Source organism: Nipponia nippon, unplaced genomic scaffold (assembly GCF_047370975.1).
Source record: "Nipponia nippon isolate SJK-2023a ecotype South Korea unplaced genomic scaffold, ASM4737097v1 scaffold_5, whole genome shotgun sequence".
NCBI classification, from domain to species: domain Eukaryota; kingdom Metazoa; phylum Chordata; class Aves; order Pelecaniformes; family Threskiornithidae; genus Nipponia; species Nipponia nippon.
In genome coordinates this window covers 725,660-747,829 of record NW_028262369.1, presented here as the reverse complement: position 1 = coordinate 747,829, position 22,170 = coordinate 725,660, and the positions used below count along the sequence as shown (strand labels likewise).

The 22,170-nt window shown below is 63.3% G+C and overlaps 1 protein-coding gene across 1 annotated transcript in view; it reads left to right on the top strand.

Moving 5' to 3' along the window:
• The first annotated feature begins 2,363 nt into the window (after positions 1-2,363).
• Positions 2,364-22,170, top strand: part of NTN3 (netrin 3) — a 33,218-nt gene continuing 13,411 nt past the window's right edge. Inside the window, exons 1-3 of the mRNA XM_087732758.1 lie at positions 2,364-2,420; positions 11,431-12,426; positions 19,451-19,639. Of these exons, the coding sequence (XP_087588884.1) occupies positions 11,460-12,426; positions 19,451-19,639 (1,156 nt within the window). The 5' untranslated portion in view covers positions 2,364-2,420; positions 11,431-11,459. The remainder of the gene's footprint in view (positions 2,421-11,430; positions 12,427-19,450; positions 19,640-22,170) is intronic.

Here is a 22,170-nt window from a genome sequence, read left to right as displayed (position 1 = left end):
GTCATGCTGCACACCGAGGGACACCCAGCAGGGTCACCGCAGTACAGTTCTTCCCACAGTGACTGTCCTGTCCCTGCTGATGTCCTCAGCATCCCCCTGTTCGCTAAACCCGGGTTCATGTTTTCCTCTCGGGCTCTCCAGCCTGCAAAGAGGGATCGTGCAGGGAGCGGTGGGAATGGGGAACCAGGAAGCGGCTCCTGCCCTTCCCAGCTGGGCTTTGCCCGACGTCAGGCCTGCGGACAGCAGTCCCGGGACTTGCGGCTGTGGTGGGCAGCACCTCTGCTGTCACGTTTGGGACCCGGGGCAAGGGGGTGCAATACCGTCCTCTGAGCGTGAAAGGAAAGAGCAGCACTGGGACTACTCTGCGCCTCAGGACCACCCTGGAGCAGCCAGGCCAGGCTGGCTCAGCATCACAGCTCACATCCATGGTAGTCCTTGTGCTTTCTGGTGAGGAAACCACGTTCAGGTGGGACAACTCCTGCTTTGTGTCACCTCAGGATCATGGAGCTGTACTCCCTTTTGCCCCGTTGCCTTGGTCATCCCAGCCTGTTCTCAGCCCCGTGCACAAAGTCCCACGCTTCCCTGACAAGTGCCGGCCCCGCTCTGCCCCGTGCTCCCACCTGGCCCCACGCAAGGCAAACGCCGGCCCCGCACTTGCTTCCCCTCTGGGGCTGCATCCGGGCTGCTGGGGCTTTGTGGCTTGTGGCTTGGCCTCCTGGCACGAGCGTCCCTGAGAGAGGCAGCGGGGCTACGGGACACCCGCAGCATCGGACTTACAGAGCCTTGAGTTCCCCCGTCCGTGGCTTGGCTCTCCCCTGCCTGGTCGCCTGGTGGCTTCGCCCTGGCTTATCCACCTCCCTGCTGCTGGAGTAGGGGGAAAACGCATTTTGTGCAACAAGGCTGAGCGTGGCAAACAGCGTTTCCCCTGGGACTCGTGGCCAGCTGGGCTCTCCTCCTTCAGCAAGCATCTGCCAGCCGGCGCGGGAGCGCTTCCCTGCAACCTGCTGCCCTGCAGCAACAGGACGGGGCAGCCGGGGTGCTCCGGGAGCGGGGCCTCAAAGGTAACGGGTGAGCACCATGCTGGCACCTCGCCCTCCTCCCCGCCGCCGGTGCCCTCCTCAGTCCTCACGTCCCTGGGAAGGACGTTCCCCAGGCCAAGCTGGAGGGCGCGGGGGCGGTGGTGCTGCGAACACCCCCCAGTGAGCCAGGGGATCCAGGTGCAGGTTTTCTGCTCTCCTCCACCACCTCACACTAATGTTGATTAAATGAGTTTCACCTTTTTTCCTGCCGGCTGGCAGGTGGCGGGGCCGGCCCTCCCGGGGGGGCGCAGGCGGCGGTGCGGGGCAGCCTCTCGCACTGGAAATGCCCCCGCTTCTCTTCCCCCCTGCCCGAAACCGGAGGCCGAGGCCGGCCCCGGTGCAGCAGCACGGGATGGGGCAGGGACCCCGTCCTCCTGCGTGAGAGGAGGCTGCTGCCCGCCCGGCGAACGCCCCCCTCGCTTCTGCTGCGGGAAGCAGGGCCCGGGCCAGCGGCTGCCTTCCCTGCGGCGCCGGGCGAGCCCCGCCGGGCCGGGCTGAGCCGCCGCCCGCGGGGACGGACCCGCTTCGGGCAAAGCGAGCCCCGGGGGCGGCAGGTGGGAGCCCGCGGCCACCGGCACCCCCGCGACGGCGGCCCGGGCCGGCGGGGCGAGCTGCCCGCCGCCGGAGCGGCCCCCTGCCCCCGCCGCCGCCGGCCCCGGGCCGCTGCGCTCGGCGGGGCGGCGGCGGAGGGCGGAGGCAGGGCTGGCAGCGCGGCGGCGGGCGGCGCACACGCACACACACCTCCCTGCATGTGATTAAATGGCTCGAAATCTGCTTCTGATTTCCTCGGGGAGGTGACTTTTCCCTTCTTTTCAACCCGGGATTTATTGGAGCCTTTTTACTCCGCTTCCAGGCAGCGGCCGGGGCTCGGTTTCTCCACTTCTTGCTTTTTTTTTTTTTTCTTTTTTGTTGTTTTTCCCTTTCCTCTCTTTTCCTCCCTTCCCTGCCGCCTCCCTCCCGCAGCCGGAGCAGCCGCGGGCGGTGCGGCGGAGCGGAGCGGAGCGGGCGGGAGCGCGGCCGGCTGCGGGCACGGCGCTGGGGACCCGCCCGCACCGCCGGGAGCAGCACTCCCGCTTTGCACTATTTCGCTTTCTCTTTTCTTCCCCCTCTTCTCTGGCAATTTGTTATTATTGCGCTTTTTTCCCCCCCCTTCTTCTTCTTTTGCCTCTTTTTTTTTTTTTTTTTTTCTTTTTGTGTTGCGACCAGCCGAGGGAAGGGGGAGCTGCCCCCACGCCCCGCCGCCCGCCCTGCTGCTGCTGCGGCCGCGGCGGCGGCGGCCCCGGCTCCTCTCGCCGCCTCGGCCCCGGACCTGCCGCCCGGCCCCGCTACCTGCCGCCCGCGGTAAGCTGCTCCTCCAACTTCGGCGCTGCCCGCTCTCCTCCCCGCCGCTCCCCCCCTCGTTGCCTTTTATTCCTCCCTCTCCCCCCCCCTCCACCCTCCCTTTATTTCCCTTTCCATCCTTTCACCGCCGAAGACGGGACCTCCCCGCGGCGGGGCCGGGGGTGCCGCCCGCCGCAGCCGGGCACGGCCGAGCCCCGCTCCCGGCCCCGGGCGGCCCCGGCCGCCGCTGCTCCGCGCCGTGGCCCGGCCCGGCTCGCTGCCAGCGCCCCGCCAGAGCCGGCGGGGGAGGCGGGGGTGCCCGGCGCTGTACGGAGCCCCGCGCTGCCGCAGCCCCCCCGCCCCTTGCCGCGCAGCCGCCGGGGGGACCGGAGCCTCCCGAGGCCGGGAGCCCCGGGCGCGGGTGCAGGCAGCGGCGGGGCCCTGCCAGGCTGCTGCCTGCGCTGCCAGCCCCGCTGACCAGGCGCGGGGCGCACACGTGCTCCCCTGCCCGCAGCGGCCGCCGCAGGCCTCCATCGCTCCGGAGGTTTCCACCGGCACAAAGCCCCGGGCACCGTGGCGGGGTGGCTTCGCCCTTGCCGCCAACCCAGGCGCGAGGCCGTCGCTGGTCCCGTCCCGTCCCGGCTGCCTCCGAGAGACCCCTCTGCGGGGCGGCCCGGAGGGTGGGCTCCCTCTGGAAGGAGCTCCGGCACGGTGTATGCAGCTGCGTTGCGGTCCTGGGGCCGGGCTGGGTGAGACCCCTTGGCACCCCGCAGCGCCCTGCCCCACACCGCAGCCGGGGCGAGGGCCAGCGGTCCCGGCCAGGGCACGTGCGAGCGGGTGGTGGCACAGGGAGAAGAGAAGCTGGGCTGCGTTCGGTGGGTTTGCTTTTGCTTTTCTGTCTCGGAGCTGCCGAACCCTTGTTTCTTCAGAGCGCTGTCCCTCCCCCAGCTTCCCTGGCCCGCTGGAGAGTGGGTGGATGGAAATACCTTTCTTGGGATAAGGAATAACTGGCGCAATGGGGGACGTGGCGCTCGGCAGTCTGCTGCCTCGCTTGGCTCTCGCCGAGCGGGGTGGGTGAGGCAGGCCCCGCGGGCAGGAGCAGGCGCTCCTCCGGCAGCGCAGTGGTCCTGCCGGCTTGCCGCTCGGCCAGGCAGTGCTCGTGCATGGACTCCTCTCTCGGGTGAGCTCACCCCGGGAACGTACGGGACGTAAGCCGGGCTGAGCATCCCCACCGCCGGCCGTGCCATTTGTGTCGGACCTGTAGTCGGGCTGAGACGATACTGAGTGTAGATCCGGATGTGCAAACCCTGGACGGCTGGAAATGGCACAGATCCTTCTTCCCTGGCCGAGTTCGCGGTTGCCTGCTCTCGAAGCCAGGAGAGGCTGGAGCTCCCTGTCGCCAGTGCAGCAGGGATGTGGCTTCAGCCGTGCTCCGAAAACACCCTCCAAGGCATTTGGATGGATGGAGGGCAACTTTTTTCTTCTTTCTTTTTCTCTGCAATATCCCATTTATAAAACAGAGGGAGCTGCTGTGCTTTTCTGACCACCTGGTCGGGCGAGCTGGTGAGGGGACAGGAGGTCCCGCAGTCCAAGCGCAGGGTGGGCTGCGGGGGTCCCAGCGTCCCTTCCTCCTCCGCCTGGCGTGGAGGGAGGAAGGCGAGCCGGGTCCCTGCAGAGAAGAGGGCAGGGAAGGAGCCGAGGTGAGTCTGCAGCCTGGGGAAGAGAGAAGCCAGGCCTAGGGATGCAGCTGAGCACGCTGTGGCCTGAAGCGAGGAGCCCACCAGAAACGCAAGCTGCTGGGAGCCTGGGCTGAGGAGCCTTGCTGTTGCTCCCTGGGCACCAGCGCACGATGGCTCCGGCCGGGACAGAGGTCCCGCCTTGGGTGGCCTCGGCAGCTGGCGGAGGTGTGGGTCTGGGCTGGCTTTCCCAGCCCCGAAGGAGGTCAGCATCGGCGCGGGCCCTGCGGCACGTGCTGAGATGGCTTCGTCTTCCTTCAGCGGGGAAGCAGCCCGCCGTGCCGAGGGTGTCCGTGGCACCTCTGCCTCCTGTTCCCCCACCCTCTTAGTCAGGCCCCGCTCCATAAGGAAGCAATTATTTTGTGCCCCCACGAGCCCCTCCCTGAGCCTGCGCAGGACACTTGCGCTCGGTATGGAAACGCAACAGATTTTCCATATTCCGCTTTGCCCCGTGATGTTTAAAAACGTACGTGACGGCCTCTTCCAAATGCTGCAGACTTGGCTGGCACTCAAGCAGTAACAGGCTGTGTGACACCAGGGGCACGAAGTATCGCACCAATAGCCGGAGAGGGGGGAAAAAAATGAGATGTCAAAGTGCAGCGTGTTTCCGGCCCCATTGTCGTGAGCCATCCTCTGCCCGATGTGAGGGATCTTTCAAAGCCGGCCAAATGTTGTCATCTCTGAATACCATTTTAAATATTCATCCAGACTATTTTCAACATCTGTGCCCGGCATGTTGTGAAAAGGCAACAAGGGACGTTATGGAAACCAGATCGCTCTATTCCCATATGGAGTGGAAAGGGGTTGAAGCGATGAGGACTTCTGGGCCGGGACCGCGCCAGTTCCGTGCGTCCGCTGGGAGCAGCGGGAGGAAAACCCTCCGTGCCCTGAGGGACGCTCGCGGGAGCGCGCGACGGAGGCGAGCGGCGCGGCGGGAGCGTGCGAAGGGGTTCAGGTAGCTGGGGTGGGATTAGAGGTGGGTAAAGCAACAAGTGGAGCAGTAGCAGAGGTTAATAAATAGGGTAGCATCAAGGCAGCCGTGCTTTCTGCTCCTGCAAGGCCAGGGGCTCCGGATGCCTCCATGAGCTGCTGCTGTGTTGGGAGCACGAGCTTGCACTGGCCGGGGGATGCAACGCAGTGTTGCAGCAAAACAGATTCAGCTCCGCAGCGTGTGGGTGATACGATGCTTAAATCTCCCCTCCCGGGAGTGGGACCGCCTCTACCCCAGGCCGCTGGCGAGCAGGGCGGGCGTGGGGGGCCAGCAGGACACCCATGCTCGCCGTCGGTCCCTCCTTCCCATGGTCAGCGTGGCTTATGAGTTACGGAAACAAGTGAGCGGGGAAGCATCCGAGCATCCAGCCTTTGACAGCTCCGTGCACATGGCTGAGTAGCCCGGGGACTGTTTGCTTCTTGGTGGATTTCTTTTGTTGTTGTTGTTGTTTTCGATAACCTAGGAAATCTGGGCTCCGTTTCTGCCTTTTGTAACATCAGGCTGCAGCTAATTCAAGCCAGGCCAGATCCTGACCACAGGTATGCCAGTGTAAATTTGAATGGAGTCGCTTACGTCTTGGTTTGGCCCGACCTGAATGGAGTTACTGCTGGCTGATGCCAAGGGGGCTGAGGTCAGAATCTGGCCCATCCTTTCCTGCATGCAGGGTAATTTGTATGCGTCTCCTGGCACCGCTGGGGTATCGTATGGCTTGTGTAATTCTGGCTCCGGCCTGCCAGAGTGCCTTGCAATATCTATCACCGGGAGTGCCTGCTGCGGGAAGACGCTGCCCTGTAATTGCCCACGTGAGCTGCGCGTACTTTGGGGCTGAAAGCCCGAGGGGCTGCACAGAGTGGTCGGCTCCGTGGATGTGAGTCCGTACGTGCTTGGAAGCTTCTGACATTTAAATATCAGAAGAGAGGAGGAAGCTTGTAAGGAAAAGCGAGGCATCTCCTCGGTGTCATTAGCCGCGTCCCAGGTGGGCACCGGTCGCTCCATTAGCGGCTGGGAAGGCGATTAGCGCTGCCCGCCGCACCGCGTCCCTCCGGCCTCTCCCCGCCGTGCGCATTCCCTCCTGCTGGAAAGCTGAGACCCGTCCCAGCGCCCTGGCTGCGTGGGGTTTTTCCTTTCATTTTAAATACTTCTCGGTTGTGTTTTTTTGTCCCAATGACACATGGAACGATTTATCCATGGCCGGAGCACAGTTTGATCCTGATGCATTCTGCTTGTTGGGTGGGGGGACGAAGCATCCCCCAGCTGGCATTGGCGCGGTGGGTGAGGGACCAGTGCCCGCGGCGGGGACCCCGGCAGCTCCCTGAGACGGGTCCCATTCATGGGGCGGGGGCAGATCTGCAGTGGGTCGCTCCCGCAGCACGCGTGGCAAGGGCGCGGGGATGCTGTGGTTAGAAAAGGCCCGTAACAAGGTGGGAATGTGCGAGGTCTGGTAGCGGATACATCCTGGGTAAGGGACGCGCTCTGGTCGTTCGTGCCCAGTTACAGCTTCTCTGAGCCCAACATTCCTCTTCTGCTTTGGGTCCCCTCCTGTCCCCCCAGTGCCCTCCTGCTCAGAGGGCACCTGAGCCACTGGCGGGCTTTGCTGGGGGTGGCACAGCTCGGGGATGAGCAGTCCTCGCAGATCGGCCCTATCCGAGCACTTTGGATCTGAATCCCCTCAAGTACTCGGGCTCTTCGGTCCTTGCCCAGGGTTTCTCCACGGCTGTGCCATGCCACGAGGAGCCTTTTGGTGTCCCGTGCGGGTGGGTGGCTCCGTCCCTGCCCTGTGTTGGTACCCAGAACCTCGTCCCTCTGCACAGGCTGATGCAGCACCTCGTGGGGACCAGGCATCCTCGTCCCAACCAGTTCCAAGTAGGGCCACGCACTTTCCTTGGGGGATGGGAGCACCCCACGCACCGTGCTGACCTGGCCCAGAGGAGAAACCCAGCCCGCTGCACCGTGCCGGCGGATCGGAGAGGACCCGGGGGAGCAGCGCAGGTCCCTGGCAGGAGGGAGGCACCGTTTCCCTGCCATCCCTCGGGGCTTTCCCCTTCCCCTCCCAGGCAGTGTTGGCTGCTCGGCTTTAGCCATCGCCTGCCCTCTAAACCCACGTTTTTCGGTGGCAGGGCTGCAGCTCATGCCTTCCCCCTCTGCTTTAATTAGAGAAGGCTGCTCCTGTGCCGCAGAGGTCCTGGGATCAAATCTGGCTAATAACCCCCTTCCCTCCCCGCCCCGTGTTGCTCCACTTAATCCTGTAATTACCTCTGCAAAGCTGCCGCTGCCCCTGGTCTGCTGGGTGGTGACCCTGGGCCTGCTGTAGGCACCAGCGTCCCTGTTTGGGGAAGTTTGCTCTCTTTGCCCTGGCTCACCTGCTGCACCTGCCTCGTGCATTCAGTTTTGGGGACCAAGCACCTACCCGATGGCTCGGCTTCAGGAGATCCAGAGCTCTGGGCGTGCATCCACAGCCAGCATCGCTCTCAGCAGCCCTGCCTCCGGGGAAGGCGATGGGAAGGGGAACCCATGGCCCTGGAGCATCACCCCAACAAGCCTCCCGCAAGGCGGGGAAACACGGCCGGTCGCCTCGGGAAGCGTCTTGCTGTAGGGAGAAGGGGTGTGGAGGCGTTGGATGCGGTAGCTAATTTTTTTAAAGCACTTCTGAAGCACTACGGCGGCATGACTTCCTTCCAAACCGCACGGCTGTTAGCATTCCCTGAGCGGAGGAGTGAGGAAATCGCCCACCTCAAAAATGCAGCCGCTTCTGGGGAGGAGCCGGGAGGGTGGCCGCTTCCTCGGGAAGGGTGAGCCCTGCCGCTGCGTCCTCCCAGCCTCGTGGGTGCTGCTGGTGGCCCGGGGCTGGCGGCCACCGGAGAGCCTCGCTGGGGACCCCTTTGGGATGCTGTCCCCGGGAGATGCACCCCATCGCTTACGTCCCTCCTCGCGCTGGATCCAGGCGGGTGCTGGGCTGGATTCGGCGCCAAGGGGCTCGTCCCATCACTCCCTGCTTAGTCAGCAGCGTCTCCATTTGATCTGAACCGGGGGCAGCGAAGATGGGAAGTGGAAAGGGGGGGCAGATGGGGGCTGGGGAGAGAAATACCCACTCCCGGGCCTCTCTGGCAGCTTGCCGGCAGTCCTGGGGTCACACTGAATATGCATAAAAGGGAGCAGATTGCAGCTTGCCCTCCTCTCCGATACAGAGGTGAGGCCCGTGGAGACCACCGGCCCCGGCTCTCTTTCAGCAGGATAATGGGGTGAGCCGAGTGCGGAGCGTGCGTGCCTGTGTGTGGTCTTGCGGATGATAATGATTTCCATTCATGCCCTGCCTCCGCAGCGCCGATGCGCCGCTGGGCGAGCGTTGGCTCCCTGGCGGCCGCTCCCTGGCAGGAGCAGAGCCCCCAAAGCTGGGCACCAAATCTCTGGGCTTGTGCCTTGGTACGGCTGGAGGGAGGGGCAGAGTTTCCCGTCGGGGCAGGGAGGACGGGCAGAATGGGCTCGTGCCCCCCATGTGCCCCAAAAGCAGCAGTAACCCCAGCCCGGGTCCTAGACGTGCTGCCCCAGCCCTGCTCGTAACACCTTCGCCTTTGGGCTCTCCCCTGGCCGTTGGGTGCTGGTGCTGTCTCTCTCCCCTGGGCAGGGGTTTCCCAACACCTTCGTGTCTTACCAAGACAGGGAATTGAAAGACCTTTGCAGGTGGCACACCTGAGTGTGGCCCTACTCATGTCCCCTTGCCACTGTGTGGCAGAGGAGGTGGTGGGTGGAGGGGACGTCTCTGTGGCAGGGTTTAGCCTTTTCGATACACCCTGGGTCACCCTGGGGTGGATGGATGCAGCTGCTGAGACATCCCCAGGGGTTTCTCCTCTCTGCTCCCAGCACAGAGGCCTTCCCATGGGGTTGTCCTGTGCTACGTGCTGCCCTGGGGCTGGCGGGATGGGAGGTGGTGGTGGCTGCACCCGGCTGGGTCCCCCTCTGCGGGGTGTGCGGTGGGACGGGGGTGACGGGAGGGTGGCAGCATCACAGGAGTGAAGGAGCTGTGCTGGGCGTCCGCAGGTGTGTGCGTGGCCAGGTCTTGCCAGGCATTGCAGGGGGGTCCGTCGGCATTTCGCAGCCTGCCTGCGGGCTGGCAGGGGCTGGGTCTTGCCCGCTGCCAGGCACCAGGCAGATGCTGGGGATGGTCCCATCAGGATTGCGCTGGGGGAGTTAACCAGGCACTGTCTCGCTCAACCGTTCCCGGACAGGCAGACGCCGGGGAGCTTGCAGCAGCCGTGGCTTCGCCTCCTGCCCCGGAGGCAGCTGCCTGCAGTGGGACTGGGGCTCCCGACAGAGCCCCGTGGGCTGCCTGCGGTGGGGGATGCTCTTCACCGCCTGGCGCTTGCGGCGCGGTGCTTCCTCTGTTGCGGCGGCTGCTACGTCCCTGCTGCTCCCCTCTCTGCTCCCGGAGCCCTTGCCTGCATGCCACGCTCCTCGAGTAGGGGGTTCTTGGTGGTCCAGGGCCAGCATCCTTGTCTTGCTGCCTGCCAGCTGCCCAGCCACCGAGCCATGGGCTGGCGTGTCCCCGAAAGGCTCCGCAGCACTGCCGGGTAGCGGGGGATGCGCTGCTGGGGCGACGCAGAGACCACCGAGGGAGCCGCCGGTTTTTCAGCAGTGAGCATCTCCTTTTCCATCAGCAGAGGATTAAGCAGTGAGGAAGCAGCACGGGGGTGGCAGGGCCAGGATTTGGCCCGGGGGAGATGTCCAGGGATGGGCTGAGACCCCTCTCCCCGCTCGGCGGGCACGGGCTCCGGTGCTGGCTGCCTGCCTGAGCGTGGCTGGGAAGGGAGGAGCTTCCCCCCATTAGCGGTTTGGCAGCCCGGGGAGAGGCAGCTTTCTTCCACAGCCACAGCTCCTCTTTTTTTGCAAAAGGGGAAAAAAAAAACAACAAAAAAAAAATCCCGGATCATTTGAAACGGGCTGTCCCCTGCCAGCCTCCTTTGGACGGAGTGGGCAGCTGGACAGGCAGGAGCGGTGTTGGGGGCTGTGGCATCTGCCGTGCTGGGCTGTGCTGCCGGCCCTGGGCTTGATTCCTGAGAGCGAAGTGCAAAACCCAAGTCATCCTGTAAGGATTCACTAGTGGGAGAGGGGGGGATCCCCTCTGCCTGCCCTGGCCGCGGTGGCTGGGGCGGGCAGCGCTCAGCACGGCCCCTCCAGCCAAGCACATCAGTCGCTCCAGCCAGCTTAGGGGTCTACCCCCAACTGCAGCGCTCGGGGCCGTTCTCCAGTGAATGTGCGAGCCGTGGCCGCTCGCACGATGCTAAGGATGGGGCACGGCTGGTCTGCATCTTGTGGGATGCTCCTGCGGCAGCCAGAGCTGGTGGGAGGGGACGTGACCTCCAGTCCCTCTTCCACTCTGAAAGCCAGCGAGGCAGGAGCTGGGCCATGTCCTCTGGGAGTCACCCAGCATCCCCTGGCCCTGTGCTGCGGCTGCCGGGAGAGGAGCCCAGCCGAGCGCTGTGTTCGGTCCTTGCCTTGCCCTCCATTAATAGACAGGCCAGACCCAGACCAGGGTTTCTTGGGGGCGAGGCCAGGATAACCTCCTTTTGCCAGTGGGAATACTCGGGTAGTGTGGCAGTGGGATTTGGAGGGGATCCAGCCCCCGGCTCGGCAGAGCCACTGTGCCCATGGCCAGCGGGGTGCTGCTGGGGCTGTGGCACGGCAGGGAAAGTGGTGCTGGGCCCAGGAGCCCCGGGGCTTCATCCTGGGGAGCTCCTGCCTGTTGCAAAATGTCCCGGGCAAGGTGTTTTCACTGCTGCTCCTTCCTCCCGCACTGGCAGGAGCTGTTTCGGGCTGCGGTTGGATAACTTGGGGTTTGCAGCTACTGTTGCAGCTGAAAGGTGTCCCCAGCTCTTCCCCGCCACCAGTCCTTGGCAGCCGTGCAGCGACGGGGGTCTCCGAACCGTGCGTGACAGCTGGGGCCGCTGGCAGGCATGAACGTTCCCGTTGCCCCTGGGACAGTTTGTAAGAGGCCAGGGAAGGGCTGGACCCTGATTTCAACCTCCTCCTTGCAAAGCTCAGCTCCTTTTGCCGTTTCCCACGGTATTTCGCTCCTGCTGATGAGCAGTGAGGGATTGGTGTGGATAAGGCAGCGCAAAGCAGTCGCCTCCCTGCCCCGCTCCCAGGATGCTGCAGCAGTAGATGTGGGGTGGGAAGGCGGGCTCAGGTCGAGGGCCAGACACGGGGGTGTTCCCCGTCCCTTACCAGCCTCCCCGCATGGGCAGTGCCGCGGCCGTGCTGCTCCTGGCGGAGCTGCCAGCGCCATTCCCTCTCTTTGCTCTCGCCCCAGGGAGGAGCCGCGTCCCTCTCCCCGGGAGGATGGAGGTCCTGCAGCTCCTGCGCCTGCTCCTCACCACCGCCATGCTGGGCCTCTCCCAGACGGTGAACCCCTTCATGGCCCAGCAGACCCCCCCGGACCCGTGCTACGACGAGAACGGCGCTCCTCGCCGCTGCATCCCTGAATTCGTCAATGCCGCCTTCGGGAAGGAGGTTCAAGCCTCCAGCACGTGTGGGAAGCCCCCGACGCGGCACTGCAACGCCTCGGACCCCCGCCGAGCCCACCCGCCCGCCTACCTGACCGACCTCAACACCGCCTCCAACATGACCTGTTGGCGCTCGGAGACCCTCTACCACTCGCCCCAGAACGTCACCCTCACCCTCTCCCTCGGCAAGAAGTTCGAGGTGGTCTACGTCAGCCTCCAGTTCTGCTCGCCCCGGCCCGAGTCCACCGCCATCCTCAAGTCCATGGACTACGGCAAGACCTGGGTGCCGTACCAGTACTACTCCTCCCAGTGCCGTAAGATCTACGGCAAGCCCAGCAAAGCCACCGTCACCAAGCAGAACGAGCAGGAGGCCCTCTGCACCGATGGCCTCACCGACCTCTACCCCCTCACCGGCGGGCTCATCGCCTTCAGCACCCTTGACGGGCGACCCTCCGCCCAGGACTTCGACAGCAGCCCCGTGCTCCAGGACTGGGTGACGGCCACCGACATCCGCGTGGTCTTCAGCCGCCCGCATCTCTTCCGTGATCTGGGCGGTCGGGACACCGGCGAGGAGGAGGGGGGCACCGGCTCGACCCCCTATTACTACGCAGTGGGGGAGCTGCAGGTCGGCGGGCGCTGCAAGTGCAACGGGCATGCGGCGCGCTGCGTGAAGGACAAGGAGCAGAAGCTGGTGTGTGACTGCAAGCACAACACGGAGGGTCCCGAGTGCGACCGCTGCAAGCCCTTCCACTACGACCGGCCCTGGCAGCGGGCCAGCGCCCGCGAGGCCAACGAGTGTCTGGGTAAGTGATATTTAATTATTTTTTTTTTTCCCGGGGCTGAAACCCCGAAACGGGTCATTGGGGGAGGAAGTGATGGGTGCTGAGCCGAAGCGATGGAGCGTGCTTGTCCGGAGATGCTGGGGAGCGTCCCCCTCGCTGGAGGGCTGGGAAAGGCTCAAGCATCTGCCCTGTCTCTGCTGCGGGTGCCCCTCCGGGGGTGCGGTGGTTTGGCCGTGAGCCAAGGCACCAAAACCCTCCGAAAAATCACCGGTGTCTTCCAGCTGATCAGCAAACCTCGGTGTGGGATGCAGGATGCCCGGCTGGGGGTGCTTCCCTCGGGCAGCAAACCAGCTGCCCTGGACCAGGAGGGAGTCATGGCAGACCCCTGCGAGGTGTGCAGGGAGCAGGCAGCAAAACCTGGCAGAGGTTAAGGAAATACTTGAGATGCCCCGATTCAACATTTTATCGTTCGCATTCGGTCTGGCATGGTGCTTTGCGTGGCGGTTTTAGCTTGTCTGTCCTCGCAAAGGTTTCCATGAGTTAAAAATATTGTCATCGAAATGAAACATTTCCACAACATCAAACTGGCATTGCTTGGCTGTCCCGCTCGTGAATCTTTGTGGGATTTTGGTGGAGGTTTTTGCCTTTTGTCCTGATTTGGGATGCGGCTGGGGGATGCCAAAGCCCTGTGAAGGTCTGGGAGAGGGAGGAACAGCCTCTCGCTCCTCCTGGACCGGAGCCCGCGTCCCAGGGGGTGGCGGGAGGATGGAGGCAAGGGAAAGCCGTGCCATTAATCAGCCCCTGAAAGGCTCGGTGGATGTGCCAGAGGTCAGAGGGACTTGTTAGTATTTGTGATCGATGTCTTGTTGAGATCCCAGCTGTTGGCTCAAATATATATATGTTACAGCAGATTTCTTCTAAGAATGGCTAAAAAGGCAGTGGATTCAAAGCAAGTGCCGGAGCCGATGCTTTACACCACCTCACACCCTGTGGGAATGTGTCAGCCCTTGCGTTTTCCCACTTGTCTCAGAAAGATGAGTTTTGGAGCAAAGCTCGGAAGAATAACCCTCAGCTCCACAGCCTGCTGCCTGCAGCTGCCGGCAGGTCGGGCAGGGGAGGGCTCTGGCCAGCGGCTGAACCCATGGAAACCCCCTGGGAACAAAGGAGGACCCCGACCCGATGGCTGCCTCCCTTCTGGCACCCCACGCCGCATCCTCCTCGCCGCCGAATCCTCCGGTAAAGCAGTGTCATGGCAGCAAGGGTGGCTCTGCCGGCACAAAAAGGGTTAAACCGGAGGAAGCTCATTTTGGGGGAGCATCCACAGATCTCCTGTCCGTCTGTCCATCTTGTCCATGGCAGGGTGAGGGTCCCTCTCTGCAGGGCCGTGCTCCTGAGCATCCCTGCCCCCATCTGCGTCACCCTGTTGGCAGATGGGGCTGCAAAGATAACCGGGGGAGAGCGGAGGAGGCGGGGGCGCGGTCCCTTCAAGCTCCCCCCGACAAGCCCCGCGCACAAAGACCCTTCCCCGAGCTGCGTGTGAAAGTAGTTTTTCCTCTTGATTCGCTCCCCTTCTTTCTCCCTTTCCCCTCTCGGGCTTTGTGCCCTCTCTGAAGGGACCTGAAAGAGCTTCTCCATCACCCGCCTCCGAAGGGCTTAGCGGCTGAAAGCTGGATTAGCTCCCCGCGCCTTCCCCTCTGTGCCTTTCAACAATGACATCTCCCCAGCCAGCACGAACAGACGCAGCAATTAGCACCAATTAAAAGGAGAGGCCGCCCGGGAAGTTCCCTTTGCTCAGCCTGGGGGCTGCGGGGTTTCGGACTCTGTCCTGCGGCCGGGCATCGGCGATGCTGGCTCGTGGTGGTGGCTGGTCGCGCGTGGCTGGGGAGGGGTGAGGAGGAGGAGGGTGGGTGAAGGCAGGAGCTTGGCAGCCCAGAGCCAGCTGAGGGGCAGGGTTGGGGGGCTGCAGCACCCCAAAAGTGGGTCCGGATGGAGCCATGGGGCTGGTACAGCCTCCGGTCATGTTGGGGTGTCACCTCTTGGCTCTGTGCTCCCCAGCGCCCTGCATGGGGGTTTGTCCCCCTCCAGCGCACGGGAGTCTCTGCCTGCTCCGGCGTGGGGACAAACTGACGTCCTACACCATGTCATGGTGCTGGGACATCCATCCACCCAGCTGGAGGTGAGGACAAACTTTTCGTATTTCACAAGGATTTCTGCCTGTGGCTGGCGCGGGGGAACGCAGAGGTGAAGCAGGCCGGCGACGCCTGAGGTCTGAGCCTCGGCGCGGGGCGACCCCACCACGGCTGCCATAGGGTGGCCGCGGGTTCACGGGGACATCGCCGTGCTGCGGTGTTATGGGGGTCAGCGTGACTTTGGCAAGCAGGCAGGTTTGGGGATGTTGCAGCCGGGGTGGCGACAGTGGATTCGCCGTGCTGCTGGCTGGGCGAGAGGGCCCGGTGCCAGCTCTGTGCCGCAGGGCGCGTGGCCCCGTGCCTACTGGTTAGAGTGGTGCCACCGGTCCATGGGCACAGGGGCCTCTCCCGATACCCCAAAAGGGCTGCATGTCCCACGAGGAGCTTGCCCTGCCAATGTTGGGATGCTCTGTGTACCCTTTGGTGTGCCCTGCCCGAAACAGGGCAAAGAGAAGGGCAGGAGAGAGATGTGTCCCCCCAGCTTTTAGCCCAGGCCAGGCTCAGTGAAGGGTAATTGCAGCAGAGCAGCCGATGGGAGCAGGATCGCCGAAATCCCGAGCCCCTCCAGGTGATGCATCAGCTTTATTCTTGCAGACTCGCACCTCCTCCTTCCCACTGCCGCTGCCCGTCCCTGCCTGCAGACGCGGAGCTGCTCGGGACAGCCCGGTCACCCCCTCAGCAGGCTGTCCCCAAAACACCCGGCCTGGGGAAGGAGGGGAAGCGGATTAGCACAAGGCAGCCACTGGAAGTAATTGATGCACTCGCTGGTAATGCGGGAGCTCTTGTTCCCTTTGTGGCCGCCGCGGCGGGAGCGCTCCCCGGAGCACCAGGATAATGCACAGGGCTTGCTTTGATCCAGGGGGCTCGGTGGGGAAGGGGCTGCGCTCTCCTGGGAAGACCTCGCTGGCTGCCGCTCCCTCCGCTTCGGGCTGGAGGGCAGTGGCGATTGATCCAGGATGCCGGTGCCTGAAAACAGCAACCCCCGGAGCGGTGATGGGATTTAGAGGATCCCGTGTGCTTCCCCTGTGTCCTCTGCCCCTTCCTGTACATATTTGCTTTCTTTTTCTATCTCAATGTTTCCCATGCAAAAATGATCTCAGAAGTCCCCCAGCGAGCTGGCCTGGGCTGTTTTACCCCATGGAGCAGGATCTGTGCTGCCGGTGGCCTGTCGGCAGTCACGTCTGCAGCCCCTTCCCTTGCCGCGTCCCCCCCAGCGGGGTGCTCCTCGCCCTCTGCCCAGCAGATGTACTGGAAACCAGTGGGTTCCCAGCAGCGCTGGCCACGGTCCTTCCCCAGGGAGAGCAGGGGGGAGTGGCTCGGGGTAGGCGATGGCTTTCGGAGGTGGGCAAGCGGGCAGCGTCCCTCTGCCACCCCTGCCTGGGCGCCTGCTCCCCGCCGGCTGCAGCGTCCCAGTGGATCTGGGGCGCAGGGGGAGGCAGCCGCCGCGGCAGAGGGGATTAAGGCTGGTCTGACCATCCTGAGTCCCGCTCCTCCCAGGACGGGGCTGGAGTGGCTCAGCCTTGTCCCTCGCAGCCCTGTTCTCAGCTCGCAGCCCCTCGGGGAGGGCTCTCCGCTTCCACTTCTCCTGAAGGTAGAGGAAGAGGCGCGAGCCCCAGCCCCTCTCTCCAAACACCTTCCCCATGATGGGGTTGCAGCGCAGACGGGAGGGAAGGGGCTTTTCTGGTCTCGGTTCACGTCCCCGGGGCGGAGGTGCAGCCCCATCCTGCCCCGCCGTCCCAGCCGGGCTCTCCTCCAGCCAAAGCAGGGGCGTAGCTCAAATCCGCTGCGGGTTGGCAGCAGCGGCCGGTCTAGGGTTTCGCTGAGCCGGCTGCCTTCGCTAATTATTCCCAGGGAACTCGTAGGGGCGGTGAGCCCCCCTCCTGCCCCGCGGGCTCCGTCGCCTGCCACACGTGTGCCCCGGTGCACGGCGCTGCCCGTCCTGTGCCGGGGTCCCGGCCCCAAACCCCCTCGTGCCATCGCCCCAGGCTCCTCCATCCTCAGCAGCCCAGAGGAGACGAGGCTGTGGGGCGGCCGGGGCCTGGGCAGGGGTTCAAACACCATCAAAAGGGGGACAGAAGGTTGCTTCATTGCAAGGTGTCGACATTTAATTAGTCTATTATTGTAAATTATTAGATCTTGTGATTGTTTAATTGATCATATGATTGTTTAATTGGGCATACTGTACAAGGGCGGAAGCGAGCTACCACGTAATTAGCCCCAAACTGTGCAATTAAATTCTTATTAATACCCCAAACAGCAGGGAACATTCAAGCCTTTAATTAGTGATTAACAGGAGACAGACAGAGCTTGCAACCAAGTCGACGCTGAGGAACAGTGCAAGTATTTAGCCGGGTAAGAGGGGGGACCCGTCTGCCCGATTAGCACCGGATCGCTGCACCGGGGGGCAAGGGGACGTCACGCGTGCTGGTGTGACCCCGTCCCCGAGCAGGGACAGCCACCCATCCCAGCATGGCCAAGCCCAGCCAGGTCCCCACGTCGGCTGGCCAGGAGCACGCCAAAATCCTGGCTTGGCTCCTGCTAAGCCGGCGGCAGTTTGCCGACACCCAGCGCGGGCTGGCAGCAACGACCCAGAGTGGGCAGCGTCGCTGCCTGCAGGCAGAGGGGACGATGCTGGGCAGCAAGAGGAGGTTTCTCCCAAAAAGCTGGCTCCTGGGAGGATCTGCAGCATGTTCCCAGGGAAAGGTGGCCCCAGGGCTGACGGGGATGGGCCAGCCGGGAGGGCCCCCAGCCTGCAGCCGGGCTGGTGGTGCCGCGAAAAGGCTCCAGCCAGTTACTCTCTCACCAATTAAACTGGAGGCAGAGAGGGACCCGCGCCGACGGTGGCGAATCATTTACCTGACCTTTCTCCGCCGCTGCCCATCGCCTCCCTTCTGGGCTCCCGTCTCCTCTCCTTCCCCAGAGCTCGGGGCTCGTGGGGATGGCCCCGAGCATTCCCAGCGGGACAGCGAAGCTGCCTTTCGGGGTGACCCAACTGGCCTTTCAGTGATGCAAGGGAATAACGAGGTTCCTCTACCCTCAAAAAATTGCTCCTTTGCCGCAGTTACGCGCGGTTGCCTCGGTTCAGCAGCACAAACCACCCAGCTCGTCCCTGTCCCGTTATCTGGTGAGTGCAGGAGCAGCCTGGATGTCGGGGTACTTCACCACATCTCTCCTGGCCCCGGCAAAGCCTGGCCGAGCGTCGGCATCCCAGGCTGCCTGGGACCACGGACAGTATTTGCTGCTCTCCCTCCAGGCGCCGCGTCCCAGCGCCCACCCCCGTGTCAGAATTTGCCTTGAAAGTCTCTATTTTTCACCAGCACCAGTGAAAAAAATCGAGCTCAAAAGGCACAAGCCCCCTAAGGCACCTACCGCCACGCCGGGCTGTTATTTTGATGCCTACCGTGTGATTTTTACACTAATCTCATAAGGCGGGGGAGCTCTGGAGGGAGCTGAGGTTTGAGCACGTGGTGCTGGCAGCACCGAGGCCGGCACCAACCTTTTGCTCAACTCATTTAAGCCTCCGAAAAGGCGCTTTTTTAGGGCTGGGGTTTGCTCCGGCTTGCTTTCCCCAGCATCTCCGAGGCCGGAGCGACGAGGCGGGAGAGGGAGCGTTTGATCTGCGCGGGTCGAAGCTCCCACCGGCGCTGCCGGCCGGGGGGGACGCAACTTCACACGACCGCCAAGCCAGGCCTAAGCAGTTAAATCTGGGCTGACACGTTAATGAATTTCACAGTATGCCTGGAAAAACTCTCACCCAACCTCAATTTACCGGCACGGGGAGGGGGCCGGGGCTGGGGGAGGAGGGCGCCGCGTTTTGCCGACGGAAATCTTGTTCCCATTATCTTTTTGCGAGGCTGTTAAGCAGGAACGGGCATTGCTTTGCCTTTTTATCTCGCACACGTGGAATCGGGCGGGGGGGCTGCGCGGTTCCTGCGGCTAATGAAAAAATAGCGTGCGTGTGTGTTTGCAGGAGCGTGCATGTGTGTGTGCGCATGTGCAAGCATCTGTGCACGCGTATTCGTGCATGTGTATGAATATGCATGCTTGCATGTGTGAGCATGCATGTTTGCGTGCATGTTTGTGCACACGTGTGCGCACGTCTGTGTGCACGCATAACAGTACGTGGGTATTTCTGTGCACATCTGTGTGCATGCACATGCGTGTGCGCGCATATGCATGCATGTGTAATGGTATGTGGATATTTAGGTGCACGTTTGTGTGTGTGCATGTTCACACGTACGTGCTTGTGTGCACGTGAGCTTGTGTGTGGGCTTGTGCACATTTGTGTGTGCCCACACATGTGCGTGTGCATGCATGGGTTGCTATGTGGGCTTCTTTGTGTGCGTGCACATGCACACAGGGTAGAGCCTTAAATAGAAGGAATTTGGGGGCTGCATTGCTGATGCTGAGGATGGCACCCTGCGAGGCAGCAGGGGCGATGCCATCGCACCCCCGGCACGAGGCGGGTGGTCCTGCCGAACGGCCGGCTGGGCTCTCTGACCGGAGCCGGCCGCTGGGGAAGGGGCAGGGGGGATGGCGGGGCTGCAGGTGCCCGGCTGGCACTGCCGGACCCCCCGGCTGCCCCCCTCCATCCCACACTCCTCTGCCTTCAGCCGAGCGGTGCCCCGTCCTTACACACGCCCTTTCTCCTCCGCCCTGACCTCCCGGCCCCGGCCCCGTGGGGTGGCGGATGCTGCACATCTGGACGGCACGCTGGGGCCAGCTGTGCCGATCCGTGCCCTGCCCTGCCCGCTCCGCTCCCCCAGCAGCCGCGGAGGGCAGCGGGGCAGCTCCAGCCCACCCAGGGGGGCTCCCGGGTTTCGCCTCCAGCCCTCACCTCTCCCCTTCCCTCGCAGCCTGCAACTGCAACCTGCACGCCCGGCGCTGCCGCTTCAACATGGAGCTGTACAAGCTCTCGGGGAGGAAGAGTGGCGGCGTCTGCCTCAACTGCCGGCACAACACCGCGGGGCGGCACTGCCACTACTGCAAGGAGGGCTTCTACCGGGACCTCAGCAAGTCCATCACGGACCGCAAGGCCTGCAAAGGTAAGCCGGGGGGTCTCCGTGCGGGCAGCACCGGTGGTATGATCTCTTCTGGTCTCTTTGCTCTTCCCTCCCATCCTTGGGACATCCCTCTGCTCTGCTCGGAGCGACGGCTCCCTCTGGCAGCTGCAGGTCACCTCCAGCCTCCGTCACCCTGGTCACCTCTGCCACCTCAAGGGCACCAGGCAGGGACGTCTCTTTGAGCCCAGCATCTCCTCGAGGGACAGGGAGAACGGTGGGCAGGGAGCGAGCAGGCTCCCAGGAGCCCCGTCCATCCCGGGAGGGTCCTGGTGTGGCCACAGTTACGGTCTCCACAGTCGGTGTTTGGAGGGGTGCTGGGTGGGTGCTGGAGAAGGTGCCTGGCTGGAAACCCGTCTGCTGCTGCTGTTGTCCGGGCCATAGGCATGCTCAGAAGTATTCAGGCTGCCTCACAGAATGACCCGTGGTGGCTTCCCTGCCTTGGAGGGCTGGGGGTGCTGACGGGGGTTTCCATCTCCCTGCTGGGCTGTGGTGCAGGACCCCACAACGTGCGTTTCAGCTATGGGGTGGCCTCGGGACCTGGTTTTGGGGGGATACTGAGCACCATGGCTCCCGGTGCCTGCGGGCAGGGTGGCTTGTCCCTGAGCTGGCCAGGAGCCACACTGGCTCCAAGCCGTCAAGCTGCAGCTTGACCTCGCAAGGTCCCCAGCCCATGCCAAACATCATGGGACCTGCACCTCTCCTCTCCCTCCTCGAGCTCCTGGCCAAGCCCATCTGGTTTCTTTTATCTTTCCCTGCTCAGCCCCCTCTGCGGAGCCTTTTTCCTCTGTGAAGCCTCAAAACAATAGTTTCACCAAAGAAGTTGAGCTAAGAAAACACCTTGCCCGTCCCCAAGGACTGGCGGGATCCAGGCTGAAACGCCGGAGCGGGCGGGAGGTTGGCCACGGCTGCTCTGAAGCCGGCAGGTCATCCCTGACCCCTTTTCTTCCAGCTTAGCTTGCAAGCACCTCCTGGAAGGGAGCGCAGCGTCCCTCTCCAGTGCATTGCGCAGCCGCGTGGGCACCGGGCACCTTCGCTGCTGCGAGGACATGATGCTAACGCGATTATGTAGGGCCTACAGGAACTGCTGAAGCTGGTTTCGGACCATTAATGTTGTGGCCACAGACCTGAATTGAGGGATTTGGCTTTCGGTGTTCCCCTCTCAGGTGCCTTAGTGTCGTTCGTAGGTATGGCTCGTTTGGGTCTGGGATGTCATAGGTAAAATCCCTCTGTTGCCCGTGGGAGCGGTCGAGAGGATGGAGCAAAGGGAGAAGCTTCCCACGTTTGACCGATGCCGCGGCGGCAGCGGGAGCGCAGCTGAGTGGGTGCTGGCAGGGGGAGCGCTGCCCGCAGGCAGCTCGTTAGCGAATGGCAAGCTAATCATTTTTAATAACCCGAGCAGCTGACTTGACAGGTCCCACCTCGGCAGCCCATGTCCCCAGGGGACCACACGCTGCTTCCCCACCCCATGGCCTTGGCCAAGCCGTGTCACAGCTATGGCTACAGGCATGGCAGCCCCCCCAGCAGCAAGGGTGTCCCGTTGACGGGGCTCGTGCCAGGTGGCAGCCAGGTCCCAAAGCCGCGCCAGGTGCCAGCATCCTTGGGGTGACACTGGGAGGCATTTGGGGAGAGGAAGAGGAGGAGGCAGGGCAAGGCATGCATCCCAAAGGTCTATAGCACAGTATCCTGGGTCGTGTCCCATCCCTGGGAGGGGTCCTGACTCTGACTGAGGCCAGGGAGAGATGGCAGCAGCCCCCGGCTCCTGCTGCAGCACCGCCGGACTGGGGCAGCTGCAGCAAAATTCCCTTTCCAATGAGGATTTTCCTTGAGTGCTGGGGCTCACGGGCAGCCCCGGCTCACCCCGACTGGCACCGGGGCTTGTGGGGTGCTGGGGTGGCTGTGCTGCCTCCACCTCGCCCCGCATGCTCCCAACCCAACCTCCCCACCCTTCCCTGACCGAGGGGTTTCTGCTCCCCTTTGGTTCACCAGCTCCTTCTACTTTTGCTACCGAAATTATCTGATAAAATCCCAAGCAAAGTGGGAACCTTGCAGGCGTTCGCCTCCCTGTGGCACCCGGGGTCCCCGGTGCTGTCTCTGTGCTGGGCATTGAGGTCTCAGTTTCTGCTCCAGCCAGGGGAGAGAGCACTTACTTACCAAAAAAATAATAATAAATAAAGCAAGCAGGATTTGGCTAGGTGCTGGAAGCAGGGAGGAGGGTAACTGAATACGGCCCAGCCTGATGTGTGGGCCGGAGCTGGGTACGGGTTTGTGGGATGGGGGACGCTGCGGGCGCAGCGTTTCCTACCCGGGCTGCGGCTCAGGTCCCTCCCTTGCCGGGGCTGAGGATGGAGGAAGCAGAGGGGCCCTGGCTGCCTCCATCTGCCTGCGCCTGCCTAATGCAAGCAGCAGCCTGCGGTCTGTCAGGGCAAGTCCTGCTCCACCACCCTCACAGAGCAGTAACTGTGGAGCATTAAGGTGGTGGAAAGCATCTCGGGTTCAAGGTGACTCCTCTGGAG